General features: G+C 37.8%; 1 protein-coding gene across 2 annotated transcripts in view; it reads left to right on the top strand.

The window, feature by feature from the left end:
* neur (E3 ubiquitin-protein ligase neur) overlaps positions 1-21,505 on the top strand; it is a 186,908-nt gene that overhangs the window by 146,703 nt on the left and 18,700 nt on the right. For both annotated transcript variants that reach the window (XM_090384252.1, XM_090384253.1), the window contains exons 3-4: positions 13,662-13,851; positions 21,082-21,371. In XM_090384252.1, coding sequence (XP_090240378.1) covers positions 13,662-13,851; positions 21,082-21,371 — 480 coding nt within the window. The remainder of the gene's footprint in view (positions 1-13,661; positions 13,852-21,081; positions 21,372-21,505) is intronic.

The following is a 21,505-nucleotide window of genomic DNA, read 5'->3' as shown; positions in this document are numbered from 1 at the left end:
AAGCCCAAACTGGTTTTCACCGGGACTGCTGACATCTTACCTGCTCACAGGACACGGCGCAATAAGAGCAAAACTCTCCATTTTCGGATTGAGTGACACCCCTCTCTGCCACTGTGGACAGCCAGAGACGTGGGAGCACCTCATGCACCACTGCCAACTATACGAAGACCTCCGCTGCCTCTTAATAACTAGAATACGTTTCTCGCCAATAAACCAAGAACAATATCTCCTGGAGAGCGAGGACAACTATAAAGCCTTAACGCAGTTTGCGCAGGATCTTTTTACTAGAAGAAGAACATACCCACAACCTTAGCTGGAATTTTCCCACAAATTAACCACTCATCATCCACAATAAAGATCCTTAGATGTGTCAACCAAACAAAAACCTAACAGCTACAATCTGAAAAACTAATCATTAACTTAACCTGGATCTGACCACTCACTTAAACTGGAGTCATTATCTGGACTTGACCACTCACACGGACGGGACAACATGTCCCAGGAATGGCATACGAAGACCTGACAAAGACATTGTGCAGTTTGCTGCCGAAACATCATTAGGCGATCTGAACCGGGTACCCTCACTTGGTTCACTTTCTTTCTCTTCCCTTGGCAGGGAATGGTTACTCTGTAGCCCCCCCCTACCATCCCCTATCTTCACCTGGTGAGGCATGGGCCTGCCCCGACGACTTTTGGGGTTATCTTCACTATTGACCCCATATTTGTCTTTCACCCCCCCCAGTCTTCAGTCTCCCTTCCCTCTCTAGCTATCTTGCGACTAGCGTTTGACTCTTGCCAAAACTACACAAGCCCCACACTAAAATTAAAAAAAAAAAAGAACTCTAACCCGTATAACTTATATCTCGGTCTGACCCAATTTCTAGCGTTTCTCCCCCCCACCCCCTCCATTTTTTTTTTTTTTTTTTTTTTTAGGTCCTAGCCACTGAAATCTCAGGAAATTAGGTGGCAGGACCTGCCAGAGTAAATAGTAAATTTCTAAAATACTGGTGTACCTGGTCTGCCTCCACGAGGTATAGTGTGGGCAACGGTAGGCCTCATTTGAGACACAACGGCTAAAAGTCGATGAACAACGGTACAAAACATTACACGCCACAATATCCACACACTTTTAAACCTCTGGCCTCTACAGTGTTCTGTATAACATCACAATGTATATTATGCGGAGATGGGGGAAACCCCTGGTGCCGTTAGACCCTAAACACACTATACACTATACCCATGACCCAGCAGAGATGGGGAAACCCCCGGTGCCGTCAGACAACTAACACACTTGACCCACACACGCTTTTAAATCTCTGGCTTCACAGTGTTCTGTTTCCAATACAATGTACATATGCAGAGATGGGAGAAACCCCAGGTGCTGTTTGACTCAAATATACCTTATGTAGCATTATATGGCATTACTCATTACACCATGTAATGAGTAGTGCATACCAAGACAACTTATGGCAGTGTCCTGACAATATGAGATCAGTGCACTAATAGCAAACCTAGTTTGCTTATTGCTATATGGGTGCCTCCGTAGCCAGGTGGGAAGGAGCAGCAGTGCGTAGTACACGCTTCTTGATTAGACCAGGGATCGAGCCCGTCACCACCAAATACGGAGGATGTGGAAAGGTCAGGGAATGACCACCGCATATCCCAGAGCAATATGGCCTTAGTTGCTAATGCTCCAAATAACAAACAAGCAGCTTATTGCTGTATACAGAATTAAGTTATGCCATACAATAATTGACTCTTTAGCATGAGGTCCTTGACCTAAATTTACTTATTTTCATTTATTTTAACATAAGTATCTAGAGTTTTTCCGTTGGCCTAGTTATACCTCAAGGATATACTATACCAGTGCTGTGATTACCTTATTGCTTAATTCCTATCAAGATGATCTTTGTATTACTTTTTTTAATTATTGACTGATTTTTTTTTTTTTTTTTTTTTCCCTGTCACAGAAGTCAAACTTATAGGTCTGCAATTACTTGCTTCATCCTTCGAACCACCCTTGTGAATAGGAGAGACATTTGCACATCTGCAATCTACAGATGCTTCCCCTGAATCCAAAGATGCCCTCAGTGTTACAGCTGTAGATTACTTCTTTTGTTGCTTCTTTTAATATAATTGGAAAGATTCAATCAGCCCCAGATGCCCTGTTTACTTTTAGCTTCAACAATTTCTCTTACAGCTTCCTCTCAGTTATCATAAAATCATTTAACTCCCAATCAGTATTGGGTATACTTCAAGTAATCCCATCTCTAAAAACATGTGTGAATGTATATGCCAAATATTTATTGTTTCTCAGCAATCTGTATATGATCATTAATAGTAGATATGTCATTCATTATCTGCTATTCAAGTGAACCAGTATTGTTAATCTCTTTCCCTCTAGTGTTAATGTTTGCAAAATTCTTTACTACATTTAGTATTGGTATTAGTAGTGGCAAATGATGTAAGGAAGCAAACTTAAACAGAATTAGAATTAGGACAGATGAAGTGGATAGTTTTCAAAAAAAACTATCCACTTCATCTGTCCATCCCATCTGGTAATTTGTGCAATAATTCCTTGAATTTATTTAAAATATTCCCACTTCCATAACATCAAAAGGAAATTTGTTCAAATGATCAGTCAAAGTTTTATACATCAGTCCTACAACCAGCCATTTTCAATTTAAATCTGTCCCTTATGTGTGTCACATGAGAAACAGTAGGGATGCCATCGGTATTAAATTTGCTCAATCAATTTAATGCCTTAAACACCTCAGTTACTTCTCTTTGTGGGAGACCTTTTCTCTACAGAAGAACTTTTCTTTGCACTCTTAGCAAAGACTTCTTGTGAACTGCCTTATCATGCCTGACTATATGATAACATACCTTTATACTCACTATGGGATTCTGTGTCCATATTCCACGGATTTTTCTTCTCTGCCGCTATAATCATCATCCTCCATTACAGTATATTGGTTTAGCTAGTTGTCATTGGAGAGATCTGGGTTTGAATCCCAACAATGACTGAAGGAATTTCTAAAGTTCTCTTCAATCATGGGTCAATTTCAGGCAGAGAGAGTAGGGCACCCCTGAGTAATTCTGGGTTTTTCAGCTTTCATAATGTGAAAATCAGCCCACGAACACACACACCTATACAGACAATACAAATAGTGCAATGTGGTTTTAGTCACTAATGCACCTAAAATCTAACAGCTAAATTCATCAATTCATCTGATATCCTTTTTGGTTTAAACCTCGAACAATATCTCTTTGTTGGTATTAAAAAGTAAAAACTAAAGTTAATAGCTTCTATGATTACTAACTTAAACATGTCCCATTTACATTTGTTCAAAGCATCAGTGGTTTGACTGAAAGAATTTAAAAAATGTCTAGGATTGTTGTCATCTCTTTGCAAAAACAAAATCTCTTTCCTTGACCTTCAGAGTGTGTATTTTTTTGATGACATCTCACCATGATCACTGCTGCCTAATGTGTTCCCTTTATACAAAGATTGCTTCACTCTCCATGATTTTCGATGTTTGTGAACTAATAGCTGTTTTTAACTGGGGTTTTTTAATGCTGATTTCAGAATTGTTCATTTTTCTCTATCACACTGTTTTTTCACAAATCACTGTAGGTTGCTGTCATAAGTTGTATTATTGAATGTATTAATTAGGAGTAAATGCTGGGAATTTGTAAACTAAATCTTCACATGTTGGCAACTCCCTTCAGTCATTTGTTTCTTGACCTTGAGAGCTCCATGCAGCAATGTGAGCTCGGTTTATTTTTGAGGTTATCATATCAAACTTGTGCTGAAATTGAGTAATATGCCTTCACGCAGGTGTTTGAACAATCCAAACTTATTTTGTTATATTTGTGGAAATTATGTAGTTCTCAAGCAAAGAAAAGATATTCCAGAATTTGTAAAAAAGATGTGTATTGTGCCTATTTCGGAGTGAAACTCAGTGGCCAGGATAAATGGGCTCCACATAAAGTTTCCAAACCTGTGTTGAAGCATTGAGATTGTGGAAAAATTGTAAAAAGAAGGCAGTGTACAAACCACTATGATGACTGCTACCTTTGCTTAGTTAATGTAGAAGGTTATAATGCAAAGAGTAATAAAGGCATTGTGTATCCTAATGTTCCATGCCTGCCACTTATATTGGAGAATTTAGCAACAGACAGTGCTGAAAGTGAAGTTTCTGAAGATGAAACTGAAGTCTACATGCCTAAGACATTGAGTCAAGCCCTCAACTGTTTTCACAGCATGAACTCAGTGATCTAGTAAGAGATTCAAATTGACCAAAGGAATCTGCAGAACTCCTTAGTTCTAGACTTAAATCAAAATATCTTCTAGCACATGGGACCTTTTTCCTCTGGTACAGACACAGAATGAGCACTAGTCCCCTACTTTTCTGAGGATGATTCTATGGTTTTTTTTTTGTAGTAATATAAATGACTTAATGAACTATTTAGGAATTAGTTACAATCCTATGAAGTGGAAACTTTTCATTGACTCATCAAAGAGGAGTCTCAAATGTGTGTTGCTCCATGAAATGGAAATAAATATGGGTAAATTCCATTAGCTCACTCTGTGCATTTGAAAGAAATATATGAAGAACACGGTTGTTTGGTTTATCTATGCTGACTTTAAAGTGATAGGCATGTTACATGGACAGCAATCTGGCTCACAAAATTACCTTGCTTTTTGTGTGAGTGGGATAGTCTGACAAGGAGTAAGCGCTGAGATGTTAAGGTCCTGGTCAAATAGGGGTAGTTTGTTGCTTGGATCAAAGAATATAGTTTATAAACCACTGGTAGAGACCCCATAACTGTCCTCCCTCCACCCTTACACATCATACTGGGCTTGAAACAGTTTGTGAAAGCTTTACCTTGTGAAGGTCCTTGCTTCAGCTACCTTTGTACTAAATTGAGTTTGAGCACGAGAGTTTCCTGTGCGGACGTGCCTTTCTGCCGCTACTGGAACAGAGAAGTTTTTTCTGATTTATATTCTGCTTTATTAGTTTAAATTGACATATTAACTTATTTCTAGAGTAGCTTTATATTCCTATTTACGGTACTTAAAGTTAAAGTAACTTAGATAGAGATTTGTAGGTATTACTTAGTATCGGAAAGGGTATCAAATACACGAGTTTACCGTTCATAGACAGCCGCCATAGTTACGTGAAAATTAATCAGTAAATCTATTAATCTTGTCGAACTTCATTGGCAATTAAATTGTTCTTTTAACTATATATATATAACGACTTAGAGTACAAACGTAACAAATAATTAATACATACTTGATACTCGTATGTGAATTCCCGCCATTTTTACACGATAGCATAAGCTTAGTGTAGTATAGTGCATAATATAATATTGTCAATTATTCAGTAAATCTATTAATCTTGATAAACTTTATTGTCAATTAAATTGTATTTTTAACTCTATAAATATATATAACGACTTAATCGTAACAAATAATTAATACATAACTATAGTGGTACACGTGATACGGAAGTTGTATAAAGGGAACACTAGATACCGAAAAAAAAAAAAAAAAAAACAATATATATATCCATATATATATATATATATATAATATAACTTAAGGATTTAATTTTTGTTTTAAATTTTATTGAATTACATTGGAATCATGACTCTAACCAGAGCAGCAAAGCAAAAGGCTCAAGCTAATGGGAGTGCTGTGGTTCAGGGGAGAACTGAGGGGGCCAGTTGCCCTCTGAATCACAGTCTATTAAAATGCACTGTTTGCTTGATGTTTGCGGAGCAGTTGGGTACGGGACATGATACTGCCAAGGGGGATGTCTTTGTGTGTGCACGATGTAAGGAGTGCAAGGAAATCAGGCGACAACTCAGCGTTGTTATGGGCCTTTATGAGAGCTTGAAGGACAGGGTGGATGCCCTCGAAGGAAATAAATTGAGGGGCCCATCAAGCTCTCAGCTGCCCACATCAACGCCAGAGCTTGCACTTGGTCATCAGGCAACACAGAAGCAGCCCCCTAGGCAGAATGCGCTGGTCCCACAGGAACTAGTAGTTGTTGGTGACTCTATTGTCAGGGAAACGGGGAACATGCTTTGTAAAAAGGATAGGTGGAATAGGACCAGGGTATGTCTGCCAGGGGCAAAGGTTGATGACATTGTAGAGCGGATATCATCTTTTAAGGGCACAAAAGGTGATATAGTTGTACACGTTGGCACGAATGATATTAAGAGTAGGAGACCGGCGGAATTACTTAGCAAGTACAGGTCACTGCTGAAAAAAAGCCGTGAATTAGGGTTGAACTTGAAAGTGTCTGCAATTCTGCCCAGACACGATAGGAGGGAGTATATGATGAGAGCCTTGTCGATCAATTCGGCCCTGGAGGGATTGTGCAAGGCTCAAGGGGTAGAATTTTTTTCAGCCTGGACTGTACTTGTTAACAGGAGAGATTGCTTCTACAGGGATGGGATACACTTAAATAGAAAGGGTGCAAGAATTTTTGCTGATGCTGTCGAGGCAGTGTTAGGTGGGTCGGAAAACTGCTAGTTGGGGGGGATACAAGGACTAATAGATTAACAGTAGCCACTGGCAGAGGTGGAAGTGATTCTTGCACTGCTTCTATTGAAATGAGCAGAAGTCTGAAAAACAAGATGCAGGATATTTCAGAGACTGCTGGTAGTCATTGCGTTACAAGTAAACACATGGGTTGTGTTAGGGTAGCTAAGAATAGAAACAGGTGCATGTATACCTGCGTGTACACCAATGCTAGGAGTTTGGTAAATAAATTTGATGAATTTGAGGTATTGCTCAAAACATCAAAGGCAGATATTGTTGGGATATCAGAGATGTGGTGTCACACAGATATAAGTAATGCGGAACTGGAATTTGGGGAATACAATGTGTATAGAAAGGATAGACAGGACAGGAGGGGAGGAGGGGTTATGCTATTAATTAAGAAACACATAAAGTCCAAGGAAGTGAAGCCAGTCGACATCGATGGACAGGGCAGTGCCGAATCAGTTTGGTGTGACATAAGCATAGGGAAATCAAAATTGAGAGTAGGAGTGTGCTATAGGCCTAATGACTCTGATGAGTATAATAAGATATTGTACAGGGAAATAGAGTGGGCCAGTAAATCAGAGAGTCTTATAATGGGGGATTTTAATTTCCCAGATATTGACTGGAATTTGTGGGTTGGTCACTCGCACACTAGCAAGGCTTTTGTGGATTTATTGGATGATTGTTTTCTACACCAGCATGTTCGTGAGGCAACAAGAGGGAGCAATACTCTTGATCTGATTATCAGTAGTGACTCTTCATGCATTAAGAACCTGCAGATAAATGAACCACTAGGTGGCAGTGATCACAGTGTGTTGAAGTGGGATTTACTCAAGGAGGTAACTACCATCAGAGGTAAAGGGAAGGGTTTTTGTTTTCGTAAAGGCGACTATGATGGTCTGAGACAGTATTTAAATTCTATACAGTGGGACCAACTGATGATGTTACCAACAGCAAACTCAAAATGGGAAGCATTCAAGGAACTAATCTTGGAGGCTACCAGGCTTTACATACCAACTAAGAAATATTGTTCAAGGTTTAGGCCTAAATGGTTGTCAGATGAACTAATGAGACATGTGGCAGAGAAGAAAAATGCATGGGATACATATAAATTAATGGGTGACATGGAAGCCTATGATAGATATAAGTTGGTCTGTAACCAAGTCACAAAGGAGATTAGGCAGGCAAAGGCAGACTACGAAAAATCCTTGGCAAAGGATGCAAAGAAAAACAGAAAAGAGTTCTTTACATACTTGAACTCGAGAAGGAAAGGGATGAATCAGATTGGTCCACTGGATATTGATGGTTCAACAGTTGAGGATCCTGCTCAGGTGGCTAACAATCTAAACGAGTATTTTGCATCTACATTCACGCATGAGGAGTTATTCAGGAAGGAGAATGATGTAGGTAAAGTAAACATTGGCAGTGAGCTGGATGATTTTGTAATAACTGAGAGGAAAGTGGAGGAGAGATTGTTGAGGATAAACATAAAAAAGGCACCTGGGGTGGATGGGATCTATCCAGTTATATTAAAGGAGGCAGCAAAGGAAGTATGCAAACCCCTAGCCATAATTATGAGAGCTTCTTTGGACTCAGGGGAGGTACCCATAGACTGGAGATGTGCAAATGTAACCCCAATTCACAAAGGAGGATCAAAGGCTGACACAAGTAATTATAGACCTGTTAGTTTAACTTCTGTTCCAGGTAAATTAATGGAGGCACTGGTTAAAGAAGCACTGCAGGATCATCTAGACAAGAATTCAGTTATAGCTCAGACGCAGCATGGTTTTGTTAAGGGCAGGTCTTGCCTGACCAATTTGATTGGATACTATGATGTAGTCACAAAAGAACTGGATGCAGGGAATAACTTTGATATTATATATTTGGATCTTAGAAAGGCTTTTGATACTGTTGCACATGGAAGACTGCTGCACAAATTGGAGCAGTGTGGCATTGGAGGCAAATTGCTGCTATGGATAAGGGGATGGTTGAGTGGCAGAAGACAGAGAGTGGTAATCAATGGACACTGCTCAACGTGGACTAATGTTATTAGTGGAGTTCCTCAAGGTTCAGTGTTGGGTCCGTTGTTGTTTTCGGTGTTTATGAATGATATTGATGATGGGATATCAAGTTTAATGTCCAAGTTTGCAGATGATACAAAGGTTGGCAGGGTCGTCAAGGACACTACTGACGCTATGCTGCTGCAACAGGATCTGGAAAGGTTGAACAGATGGGCTGAGAGGTGGCAAATGAAGTTTAACATTGACAAATGTAAAGTACTGCATATGGGAAACAGTAACCCCAGAGCAACGTATCAACTCTGCGGTACCACACTGACAGTGGTGGAGAATGAAAAGGACCTGGGGGTAATTGTGCAGGGAGATATGAAGTTCTCTGAGCAGTGCAGACGAGCTGCAAGAGTAGCTCATGGTGTCTTGTCAATGATATACAGGAATTTTTCTAGCAGGGATAAGGAGGTGATTATTCCCTTGTATAAGGCAATGGTTAGGCCACATCTTGAGTACTGTATACAGGTCTGGAGGCCTCATTTCAAGAAGGATGTAGAGCTGCTGGAACGGGTACAGAGAAGGGCAACAAGATTAGTAAATGGAACAAAGGGTTGCTCTTACGAAGAAAGGCTTAAGTTTTGCAAATTACAGAGTCTGGAGACTAGGCACCGGCGAGGTGATCTGATAGAGGTGTATAAGGCCTTGAATGGTTTGAGCATGCTCAATGCCAATGGGATTCTTCATCTTTCTCAGAATAATCACCTCAGAGGGCATAAATTCAAATTGAGGAAGGACGGATGTCGGATAGATGTGCGGAAATTTGCCTTTGGCCAGCGGGTGGTTGGTTGGTGGAACCGACTTCCATCACTTGTTGTTGAAGTTGATAGCCTAAACAAATTTAAAGCTCAACTGGACAGGTATTTCGAACGAACGGAGGGGTGAAATGGGAGAGGTTTTTTTTTTTTTTTTTTTTTTTTTTTGGGCTGATGCTGAATAAGCTTGCTTTCTTGCATCGTATGCCTCTACTAATGCTAATGCTAAAAATTTCCATTGATCACCCAGGAGAAGCTAAAACAAAGTATTTTTGAGGGAACTATGAATAAAAGAGAAAAACAGGCAGGGATAAGCATTAGGTCTGTTGTTGAGAACTTATGAAACAAGGATCCAAACTACAAGAACATAGTTTAAAATATGTTGTCAAACTTCAAGAAGCTGCGTTGCAACATGAACATTGAGGTACATTTTTTTACACTTCCACATCAACTAAAATTGTAAAATTAAACATTTTTAAACATCACATCAACATAATTGGAAAGTTAAAATCCCCCGTGATAAGATATTGATTTCTTTGTCCCGCTTTGTTTTGTTTCTTGTACTTCTCACAGCTATTTGTCTTTACAGAGGATGGTTCTAAATGGGTACTGAGCTTCTTTGACTAATATTATTAGTGTTGTTTCTCAGGTTTAGTGCTGGCCCTCACTGTTTTCAATATTTATTAACAATTGATGAGGGAGTATCAACTTATTGTCAGAGTTTTCAGATGATACCAAGGTGCACTGCTGCAACAAGACCTAGAAAAACTAGGCAGGTGGGCTGAGAAGTGACAGCTGAGATTTAACATTGATAAATGAAAGGTACTTCATATGGGCAGTAGCAATAATCCCAGAATAATTAACATTTGGGTGGTCCACATTCAAGGTGATGGAGAATGAAAAGGACCTGTTGGTAATTGTACAGTCTAACATGAAGTTCTCTGAGCAGTGTGGACTGGCTGCTAAAACAGCTCATGGAGTGCTGCCAATGATGTACAACAATTATGTAGGGAATAAAGAGGTGATTATACTGTTGTGTAAGGCAGGTTAAGCTGCACTTGAGTTTTAAGTGCATCTTAACTTATACAGGTCTGGAAGCTTCATTTTAGAAAGAATGTGGATCTGTTGGAATGGGTTTGAAAGCAGAGTAATAAGATTAGTTAAGTACTCTTATCGTAAAAGACGTAATTTCTGCAAATTGAAGTGCCTGGAAACTAGGCACCTGCAAAGAGATCTGATTGAAACAACAAAGACTTCTTTACTTATGTAAACTCTAGAAGAAAGGGGATGAATCACATTAGTCCAATTGATGTTGGTGGTTTGACTGTTGATGATCCTGTTTGGATAGCTGACAAACTGAATGAGTATTTTGCATCTACATTCACATGAATTCTGTAAGAAAGGGGAGGGCAGAAGTTTACTAAACTCTAAAAGGTAGCTAAATGATTTTGTAATAATGGAGAGCAAAGTGGAGGAGAAATTGTTGAGGATAAACATAAAAAAAGGCACCCTGGGTGGATGGATGAAATCTATCCAGTTATATTGAAGGAGGCATCGAGGAAAGTAAGCAAACCCTTAGCCATAATTATGAGAGCATCCTTAGATTCAGGGGAGATCCCCATAGACTGGAAATGTGCAAATTTAACTGCAATTCACAAAGGGCAATGCAAATAATTATACACCTAGACAGCAATAGTTCAGATATAGCATGGGTTTGTTAAGGGAAAGTCTTGTCTGACCAATTTGATTGGATACTACGATGAGGTCAGAAAGGAACTGAATGCAAAAAATAATTTTGATATCATATACTTGGATTTCAGGAAAGCTTTTGATACTATTGCCATGGTGGACTGCTGTACAAATTGGAGCAGTATGGCATTAAGCCTTAATGCCATACCGCTTCAATTTGTACAGTTATAAAGTAGTGACCAGATCCTTAGTGTTCCAATGCGGGACATCAACATTTCCCCCCCCCACATATATTCATTTTATTTCACTGAAATATCTATATTATATAGGTTTTTTATTTTTATTATTTCTGTGAAATAATAAAAATACATACTTCTAACAATAAAAACAACAGAAATTAAATATTTTTCAGTGGAGTGAAATTCTCTTAATTCAGACAGCTTAAATCCGGGACGGTCCCACATAATCCAGGATGTCTGGTCACTTTACATTAAGGGCAAGTTGCTGCAATGGATAAAGGGATGGTTGAGCGGAAGACAACAGAGTAATAAATAGACACTGCTCAATGTGGACTAATGTCATTAGTGGAGTCCCTTAAGGTTCAATGCTGGGCCCATTGTTGTTTTTTGTATTTATCAGTGAAGGTATATCAGGCTTAATGTCCAAGTTTCCAGATGATACGAAGGTTGGCATGGTTGTTAATGATAGTAAAGACAGTGTGCTACTGCAACAGGATCAAGTTAGACAGATGGGCTGAGAAGTGGCAACTGAAGTTTAACATTGACAAATGCAAAGTACTGCATATGGATAGCAGTAACCAAAGAGAAACGTACAATATGTGGTACTACACTCAGGCAGGTGGAGAATGAAAAAGACCTGGGGGTAATTGTGCAGTCAGATATGAAGTTCTCTGAGCAGTGCAGACAGGCTGCCAGAGCAGGTCATGCAGGTCAATGATATATAGGAATTTTGCTAGCAGAGACAAGGAGGCACTTATACCTTTGTATAAGGCAATGGTCAGGCCACACCTTGAGTACCGTGTACAGGTCTGGAAGCATCATAGAGTTGCTAGAATGAGTACAGAGAAGGGCAATGAGATTGGTGAAAGGCAAAAAGGGGTACTCTTACCAAAAGATGCTTAAATTCTGCAAGTTGTAGCATATGGAGACTAGGCACCTGCAAGGTGATCTGATTGAGGTGTATAAGGCCTTGAATGGTTTGAGTAGGCTTACTGCTGTGGGATACTTTTGCTTGCTCATATTAAGAACTTGAGGGGGCATAGATTCAAATTGAGAAAAGACAGTTGTAGGATAGATGTGTGGAAATTTGCCTTTAACCAGCAGATAGTTGATTGCTGGAACAGGCTTCCATCTGAAAGTTGATAGCAATTTAAGGCTGAACTAGACAGAAAACATCTGGAATGTTGGATGTGTGAAATGGGAAGTGTTTTTTTGGCTGATGCTGTATAAGCTTGCTTTCTTGCATCATATGCCTCAACTAATGCTAAGGCTTTCAGTGGATTGTTGAAACTAATTGTGGATGGCATCATTACCTGGACATAACATACATATGGGGTCACAAAAATTTAAGAAGAATTGTAGGATAGATCTACGAAAATATGCATTCAGCCAGAGTGAAATTGATTGTTGAAACAAACTTTCAACCGGTGTTGTGAAAGTGGGTAGTTTGAACAACTGTAAGAAAAGATTAGACGTTAATGGTTTTATTTTTTGACTAATTCTGTATATGTTTGCTTCCTTGTATCATTTTCCACTATTAATACTCCTCCAATTTTTTTTTAAGTCATACTAAACTGACTCATTATACTTGAATCTGTGTGTACTGTTTTAAGATTTGTGCGCTTCATAACCAAAAGAAGCAAATCCAAAAACTTTCTCTTCTTTCCTGACATACTATCCTTTCTGTACACATTGTACTCGCCATATTCAAATTCTGTATCCCTTACATCAGAGTGAGATCATGTTTCAGATATTTCTCTAACATCAACATTTGATAACAATGAATAATTAGGCGCCTCCGTAGCCAGGTGGGAAGGAGCAGCAGTGCGTAGCACACGCTTCTTGATTAGACCGGGGTTCGAGTCCGTCACCACCAAATACGGAGGATGCGGAAAGGTCAAGGAATGACCACCGCATATCCCGGAGCAATATGGCCTTAGTTGCTAATGCTCCTAAAAAAAACCAAATAACAATAACAATAACAATGAATAATTCAAATTCATCAAATTTATTTACTAGTTCCTTAGCTTTACTATATAAGCAAATATATATGTGATTGTTTGTGCTCTTATTAACTCTAACACAGCTGATTATAATTGGTACTCTCTGTGTGAACCATCCTACTGGGGATCTTCATGGGTTTGGAATTATTTTGGTTGTTAGAGTTAGTAGGAGCAATTTTTATCAATGGTTATGATTAAGAACAGTTATTATACATGTTCTGTATTAACATTCAAAATATAGTTTTCATGTAACTTGTCTGAACAGTTTTGAGTATTGCACAGTAAATTAAATGCCAAACTAATGTATAATTATAAAAAAAAAAAAATAGGATTTTTGTTATTTACAGATCCTCGATACCAGCTGAATAATGGTCATTTACTGATGGAAGCAATTGAACTGGATACGTATATACCTACTTTAGCTTCATTAAATATAGACAATGATGATCTTCCTCCATCTCAGAGCTGTCGGGGATCATTTAGTTCTATTCCTTTTCACCATAATACTGGAGTTAATATTAGACTTTCTGCTGATAGGTAAATGTTTGGTTTTGTTTATTTTAAAATTATGGGGAGGTGGTTAAAAAAAAAAGTCATGAATACAGCAGTTTCCATATTTCAGGCAGTGTCTGTCTTTAATGGTTTATGCTACTTTCAGTTATGTTTTCATTTTTTAGTTGATAAATATAAATGTTAAATGTGCATCTTTTGTAGCCAATTAGATGTATGTTAACTATTTATAGAATTATTTTTAAGTGATTGATTTGTTAATGTTATGCACATTCTAATACATTTTGTGGGTACACAGAAAAGGCCAGTTATAGTGCCTTGTAGGACTTATAAAACTGAAGAGAGTTACACCAAAATATAATTTTTGTCTTGTCATTATAAAATATTTTACAGAAGAGACTTATTCATTGTATCTGGTTTCTCCAAAAGTGTTATGGTTTTCTGACATTATATGGATATAGAAAAGACATTCTTAAACTGGATTTGATGCTGATAAAAATGGAGAAGAAAAACAAAGGAAAATATAGTGAGGGATGTTGCACTGGTTTCACTTTCTTTTAGGAAACTCAACTCATAAATTCTAAACGAATAATTAAGATTAATCAAATTTATAGCTCAGCAGGCTACATGTCACTGTACCCTGTATGGTTGTGTCATGGTAATTTGGCATCATGAAAGTATATAAACCAGGTTAACCCTTATGTTCTGTATTATCTTATCTTGTATGTCATCTGCCTTTCCAGGTCTGTTGTCATTCTTGGTGAATATTATTTCTTTGCTAGGATTATCTACATGCATCTATAGGCTAAATAACACAGATCAGATATTTTTAAAATTAAAAGAAGTATATTTAGTTATAGTATTTCAATGTAGATGTTGATTCCCGTTTGCGAAAAATTTCAGACTTGTTATGCCTGGATACTACATTAAAAATGCACCAGAATTGCACCAAAGAATATTCCAAAACTCACCTCATTATTGCTATTGGAAAAATGCTTTCAACACACTGACAAAACATGCAAACAGATATTTGAGTTCCTTAATGGCTTAGGCAAGTTGGACCTATTCCCAGACATTTATTTAATAGCAGTCAGACTTAACATATTAACACTAGGTAACATGGTGCAGGTCATAGATGATGCCCTCGTTATAAGTAATAAAATCACTATAGCCTTCTAACTTAGTCCAATGCTTTCCAACCATCTAACTTAAAATGTGCTCTGAAATGGAGAACAATAGTATTATAAATTTTTTGATTCTGACCATTATAAGGAAAAGGAACAAATTTTATTTCCCCCCCCCCCCCCAACACACAGAGTATGCACCTTTGAATGGAAAAGACAGCTTCCAATTCTCCAGATTTACAATGAAGAACCCATCTTTTTAACTCAATTTAACCTTCTCTCTCTCACTGTTGTAGTATGCACATGCATTTACAGGAAACCTATACATTCTCTATCTCACAGTTGTGTGCGTGCGCACGCACACACACACACACACACACACACACACACACATACTGTTCAAAGTTTAGGCCTAAATGGATGTCAGATGAATTAATGAGGCTCGTGACAGAGAAGAAGAATGTATGGGATGCATATAAAGTATCAGGTGACAGAGAAGCCTATGGCAGGTATAAACTAGTCTGTAATCAAGTCACAAAGGAGGTTAGGCAGGCGAAGGAAGGCAGATTATGAGAGATCTTTGGCAAAGGATGCAAAGAAAAACAGCAAAGAGTTCTTTACTTATGTAAACTCTAGAAGGAAAGGGATGAATCAGATTGGACCACTTAACATAGATGGGTTGACTATTGATGATCATGCTCAGGTAGCTGATAAACTGAATGAGTATTTTGCATCTATATTCACACATGAGGAGTCATTCAGTGAGGGGAATGCCAGAAGTATATCGAACGTGGAAGATAAATTGTCGAAGTTAAACATAAGGAAGGCACCTGGGGTGCCTTCCTTATGGTGGATGGGATCTATCCAGTTATATTAAACGAGGCAGAAAAGTAAGCAAACCCTTAGCCATAATTATGAGAGCTTCCTTGGAAGGGGAGGTCCCCATGGACTGGAGGTGTGCAAATGTATCACCAATTCACAAAGGAGGTTCAAAGGACATAAGTAACTACAGACCTATTAGTTTAACTTGTGTTCCGGGGAAAATAATGGAATCACTGGTTAAAGAAGCATTGCAGGATCATCTAGACAAGACTGCAGTAATAGTTAAGACAGCATAGATTTGTTAAAGGGAGGTCTTGTCTGACCAATTTGATTAGATACTATGATGTGGTCACAAAGGAACTGAATGCCAAAAATAATTTTGATATCATATACTTGGACTTCAGGAAAGCTTTTGATACTGTTGCACATGGAAGACTGCTGTACAAATTGGAGAGGTATGGCATTAAGGGTAAGTTGCTTCAATGGATAAAGGGATGGTTGAGTGGGAGACGACAGAGAGTGGTAATCAATGGACACTGCTCTTTGTGGACAAATGTTATTAGTGGAGTTCTCCAGGGTTGAGGAACTCCACTGTTGGGCCCATTGTTGCTTTGTATATTTATCAGTGATAATGATGAACATATATCCGTTTTAATGTGCAAGTTTCCAGATGATACAAAGGTTGGCAGGGTTGTTAATGACAGTAAAGACAGTATGCTACTCCAACTGGATCTAGATAAGTAGAGAAAATGGGCTGAGAAGTGGCAACTGAAGTTTAACATTGACAAATGCAAAGTACTGCATATGGGTAGCAATAACCGAAGAGAAACATACCAACTATGTGGTACTACACTCAGGGAGATGGGAAGTGAAAAAGACCTGGGGGTAATTGTGCAGTCAAATGTGAAGTTTGCTGAGCAGTGCAGACGGGCTGCCAGGGCAGGTCATGGAGTCTTGTCAATGATATATAGGAATTTTGCTAGTAGGGACAGAAAGGTGATTATCCCATTATACAAGGCAATAGTCAGGCCACTCCTAGAGTACTGTGTACAAGGCCTCATTTTAGGAAGGCTTCCATCTTTTGTTGTGGAAGCTAATAGCCTAAATAAATTTAAGGCTGAGTTGGACAGGAATTTGGAACAAATGTAGAGGTGAAATGGGAAGTTTTTTTGGCTGATGCTGCATAAGCTTGCTTTCTTGCATCGTATACCTCTACTAATGCTAACATCATTTACAAGAAACCTATACATTGTGGGCAGTTCTTATTATTCATACTATCCAAAAAAAAAAAAAATGTTGGTTACAAAAGCACAGGTACACAGTCAGTAAGTATTACACATCTTCTGTTGACTTAGAATGAAAGTTTAAGTACATCCCTTCCCCCCCAATCAATAAATGAATCCGAAAATATTAGAAATTCAGAATTTTATCTCTCGGAACAAGCTCATTGCAAGGTTACTGCAACATTAATAACCTTACCTTTACTTCAGTTCCTTAGCAAATAAAATGAGAAACTTATTTTGGAACACTGTTTTAAAGTTGATTTTCTCTTCTTATCCTAAAATTAAATTAATTTTTTTTTAATCCCAACCCAGTAAGATTAATTATCAGTTAGGAAAATTAATAAAATTTACTTAATTAGTTGTCAAGAATATTGGCCAAATAAATACATTGGTTCAACGTCAGTTATATTGCATTCTGACATGTCGAACAGGGATGCATATTATCATGAATATAGACTCCATTGCAAGATCAAATCAGGTCTGTAAAGAATTAGAGGCCAGAAGCTTATCAAACTCTAGCAGAGAGCTAAATGATTTTGTAATAACTAAGAGCAAAGTAGAGGAGCAATTCTTGAAGTTGAACATAATGAAAGGCATCTGGGTTGAATGGGATCTATCCAGTTATATTAAAGGAGGCAGCAAAGGAAATAAGCCAACCCTTAACTATAATTATGATAGCTTCCTTGGACTCAGGGGAGGTCCCCGTCGACTGGAAATAGTCAAATGTGTTCCCAATTCACGGAGGAAGATCCAAGTGTGACACAAGTAATTACAGACCTGTTAGTTTAACTTATGTTTCAAGGAAAATAATGGAGTCACTGGTTAAAGAAGCAGCTGAAGTCTTGTCTGACCAATTGATTGGATACTATTATGTGGTTATGAAAAGGAACTGGATGCAAAAAATAATTTTGATATCATATACTTGGATTTTAGGAAAGCTTTTGATACTGTTGCACATAGAACACTACTGTACAAATTAGAGCAGTATGGCATTATGGGCAAGTTGCTGCTATGGATAAAGGAATGGTTGAGTGGGAGAAGACAGAGTGGTAATCAGTGGACAATGCTCTTTTTTGTGGACTAATGTTATTAGTGGAGTCCTTCCAGGGTTCGGTGTTTGGGCCCCTTGCTGTATTTATCAGTGATATCGATGAAGGTATTTCAGGGTTAATGTACAAGTTTGCAAACAATACAAAGGTTGACAGTGTTGTTAATGACGGTATGCTACTGCAACAGGATCTAGGAAAGTTGAGCAGATGGGCTGAGAGGTGGCAACTGAAGTTTAACATTGACAAATGCAAAGTACTGCATATGGGTAGCAGTAACTCCAGATTGACATACCAACTGTGTGGTACTACACTCAGGGTAGTGGAGAATGAAAAATACCCGGGAGTAATTGTGCAGTCAGATATGGGGCGCCTCTGTAGCCAGGTGGGAAGGAGCAGCAGTGCGTAGCACATGCTTCTTGATTAGACCCGGGGTTCGAGCCCATCACCACCAAATACAGAGAATGTGGAAAGGTCAGGGAATGACCGCCGCATATCCCGGAGCAATATGCCCTTAGTTGCTAATGCTCCTAAAAACCAAACAAACAAACAGGCAGTCAAATATGAAGTTTTCTGAGCAGTGTGTAGACATTCTGCAAGAGTAGCTCATGGTGTCTTGTCAATGATATGCAGTAATTTTGCTATCAGGGATAAGGAGGTGATTGTCTCCTTGTATAAGGCAATGGTCAGGCCACAACTTAAGTACTGCATACAGATCTGGAGGCCTCATTTTAGGAAGGATGTAGAGCTGCTGGAACGAGCACAGAGAAGGGCAACACCTTCACTCTGTCCTGTCAGTGAAGTTGTTCCCAGAATATCCCATAGCAGTGTTTCTTATTCAAGGTGAACAAGAAACATTGCTATTGGGATTTTCTGAGTTTTCTTCAGAAAATGAAGGAAGCAGTGAACCTGGGTTTGGAAACTGAGGTTCAAAGGTGACACAAGAACATTGTAGCTGTTCCACAACGTTCACAAATGTTAAACTGTTCATACTGCTATAATGCCTGACATATGTTCTGAAAGATATGACATGTAATAGAAATGCATGCTATAACATGCACATTTTCATATAACAGTTAGGGATAGTTTCATAAAAGCTATAAATTATCAATACATATTATGCTATGATTAGTAAATAACATACTAAAACTCAGAAGTTTAAATAAAAATTTATTAAAATGAAAACATACATTAGCAATATTGTTTTGTTTTTGGTGAATAATTTTTCAGTCAGAGGAAGGGGGAATCTTGTATTGTGTCAGTGGTGTTTTTTTTTTAATTTTTTTTTTAAAGAATGGATGTATGAGAGAGTTGCAAGTCAAAACTTGAAGAGTGGGTGGGATGGGAGAGAATTAAGTAACTGAATGAAATTAGTGGATCCTGAAAAAGTCAAGCAAAATCATAAATGTAATAGAGATCCTATGGTTGAGCTAATTTTTTTAATCATAAATTTATTATTCCATTACAGCAGAAAATTACAGTAATATTTACATGACATGTACTTAACAATACACAAATAATTAAATTACAATACATTATTGTGTAATTATTTATAAATAAATAATATGTCACAAAGAAAATAGTCAAAATATATATATTGCAGATAAAATAGCATCAAGAACTTAACATAATAAGGGGCCACAGGGATTTAGTGAATCAAAACACAAACATTCAGATTTAGCAAATCTAAGATGTTAGTTGGAAAATTAGGAGCTATTCAAGTTATTCTTACAAATGAAATTGATTTTGAATTCATCAAAAAATAAACTAATGCCAGAAATACTCATATTTTATTGAAACCAATGAAATATCAGCTGAATATATTGAGCTAGCCGAAGTCAGCACTAACAGAGTCAATAAGTCTGTTTAATTAACTTAATATTCACCTTTTAGGTAGGACATTTTTTAATTAAAAAAAAAAATTATGCTTAATTAAGTTTTTACTTATAATTAAATTTTGTAATGGCAAAACTTAATGTATATCAGTTGTGTATGTGCATATATTATTGATCTACTCTGGTTTGAATAAAGATCTGTAATCTAATATTAATAAAAATATATGTAATTTCTATAAGCTTTCATCATTCAGATTTTTGAATTGTTCTGTCACACTAGGCAAAACCGTATATTGACCTGCAACCACAAAAAGCGATTTACCTGCACAAAGTTACTCCATAATTTATAGGCACGAGGTCATTCATCTTCAGTACTGTGCTTCTTTAAGCATTGAGGTCACTTTGATCTCCATATTTTATTGATGCTTTTGCACTCAAAAACAATTGTTCATTCAGGAGTAATTTTCAATCCTTTCAGAGTAATTTTTACCAGTTTTGCTGTTAATAAATCTTTATTGTATATGTGGTGTATATATTTTTGTATTTTATTTTTGTATACAATACTTTATTGTATTGATGATTGCACATTATTAGTTGGCCAACAATAGTCCTTTGCTTGGTTTGTACCATTTCTGTATTGTTTCTTGCCTTAGACAGTGTTCTTTGCAAACCATTTTCATTCCAAATCCGGGCGCCTCCGTAGCCAGGTGGGAAGGAGCAGTAGCACGTATCACATGCTTCTTGATTATACCGGGGTTCGAGCCCATCACCACCAAATACGGAAGATGCGGAAAGGTCAGGGAATGACCACCGCATATCCCGGAGCAATATGGCCTTAGTTGCTAATGCTCCTAAAAACCAAAACAACAACAACATTCCAAATCCACTTTTATGCATTGCACATTTGTACTACCCGGTCATATATTTGTGTGCACCTCATGGTTTTCTGCACTATGCTATATCCATAATGTGTCTCTGACATGTCTATACAGTTCTACCTGTTTGATTTCATGTTTCATTTGAATGAACCTCAGAGAGAGAGCAGTCTGAAACACATTTTTTGCATAAAATTTCAGCTATGCTAGTTAAGCTAATGAATGTATACTAAAGCCAGTCTTCACAAAATACAACTTTGCTGTTATTGCAGGTGTGTTGCTGAACGTAATGCAAGTGAGTTTTGCCAAGGCTATGTATTTACATCTCGTCCTCTTCGTGTTGGTGAAAAACTAGTGATTCAAGTGTTGCAGACAGAAATTACTTATATAGGTGCACTTACATTTGGTTTAACCACTTTTAATCCAGATGCTCTATCTGCTACAGATCTTCCCCAGGATGCTGATAACTTACTGGATAGGCCTGAGTACTGGGTGGTAATGAAGGATGTAGCTAGTTCTCCTCAAAAAGGAGATAAATTGAATTTTTGTATTACTGAGTCAGGTAAGAAAAATGAAAGCTTTTCAGGTTACTTTTGCTTTTTAAAATACATTATAATTTAGAGTTGCTTAGTAACTGAGTATGAGTCATGTATAATACTGAAGTATCATCTTTTTTGATACAATTGAAAAGTCATA

The sequence above is a fragment of the Mastigoproctus giganteus genome, chromosome 11, assembly GCF_048544385.1.
Source record: "Mastigoproctus giganteus isolate SK-2022 chromosome 11, ASM4854438v1, whole genome shotgun sequence".
NCBI lineage: Eukaryota > Metazoa > Arthropoda > Arachnida > Uropygi > Thelyphonidae > Mastigoproctus > Mastigoproctus giganteus.
The sequence above is the reverse complement of the archived record's forward strand: the minus strand, read 5'-3'. Positions and strand labels throughout refer to the sequence as shown.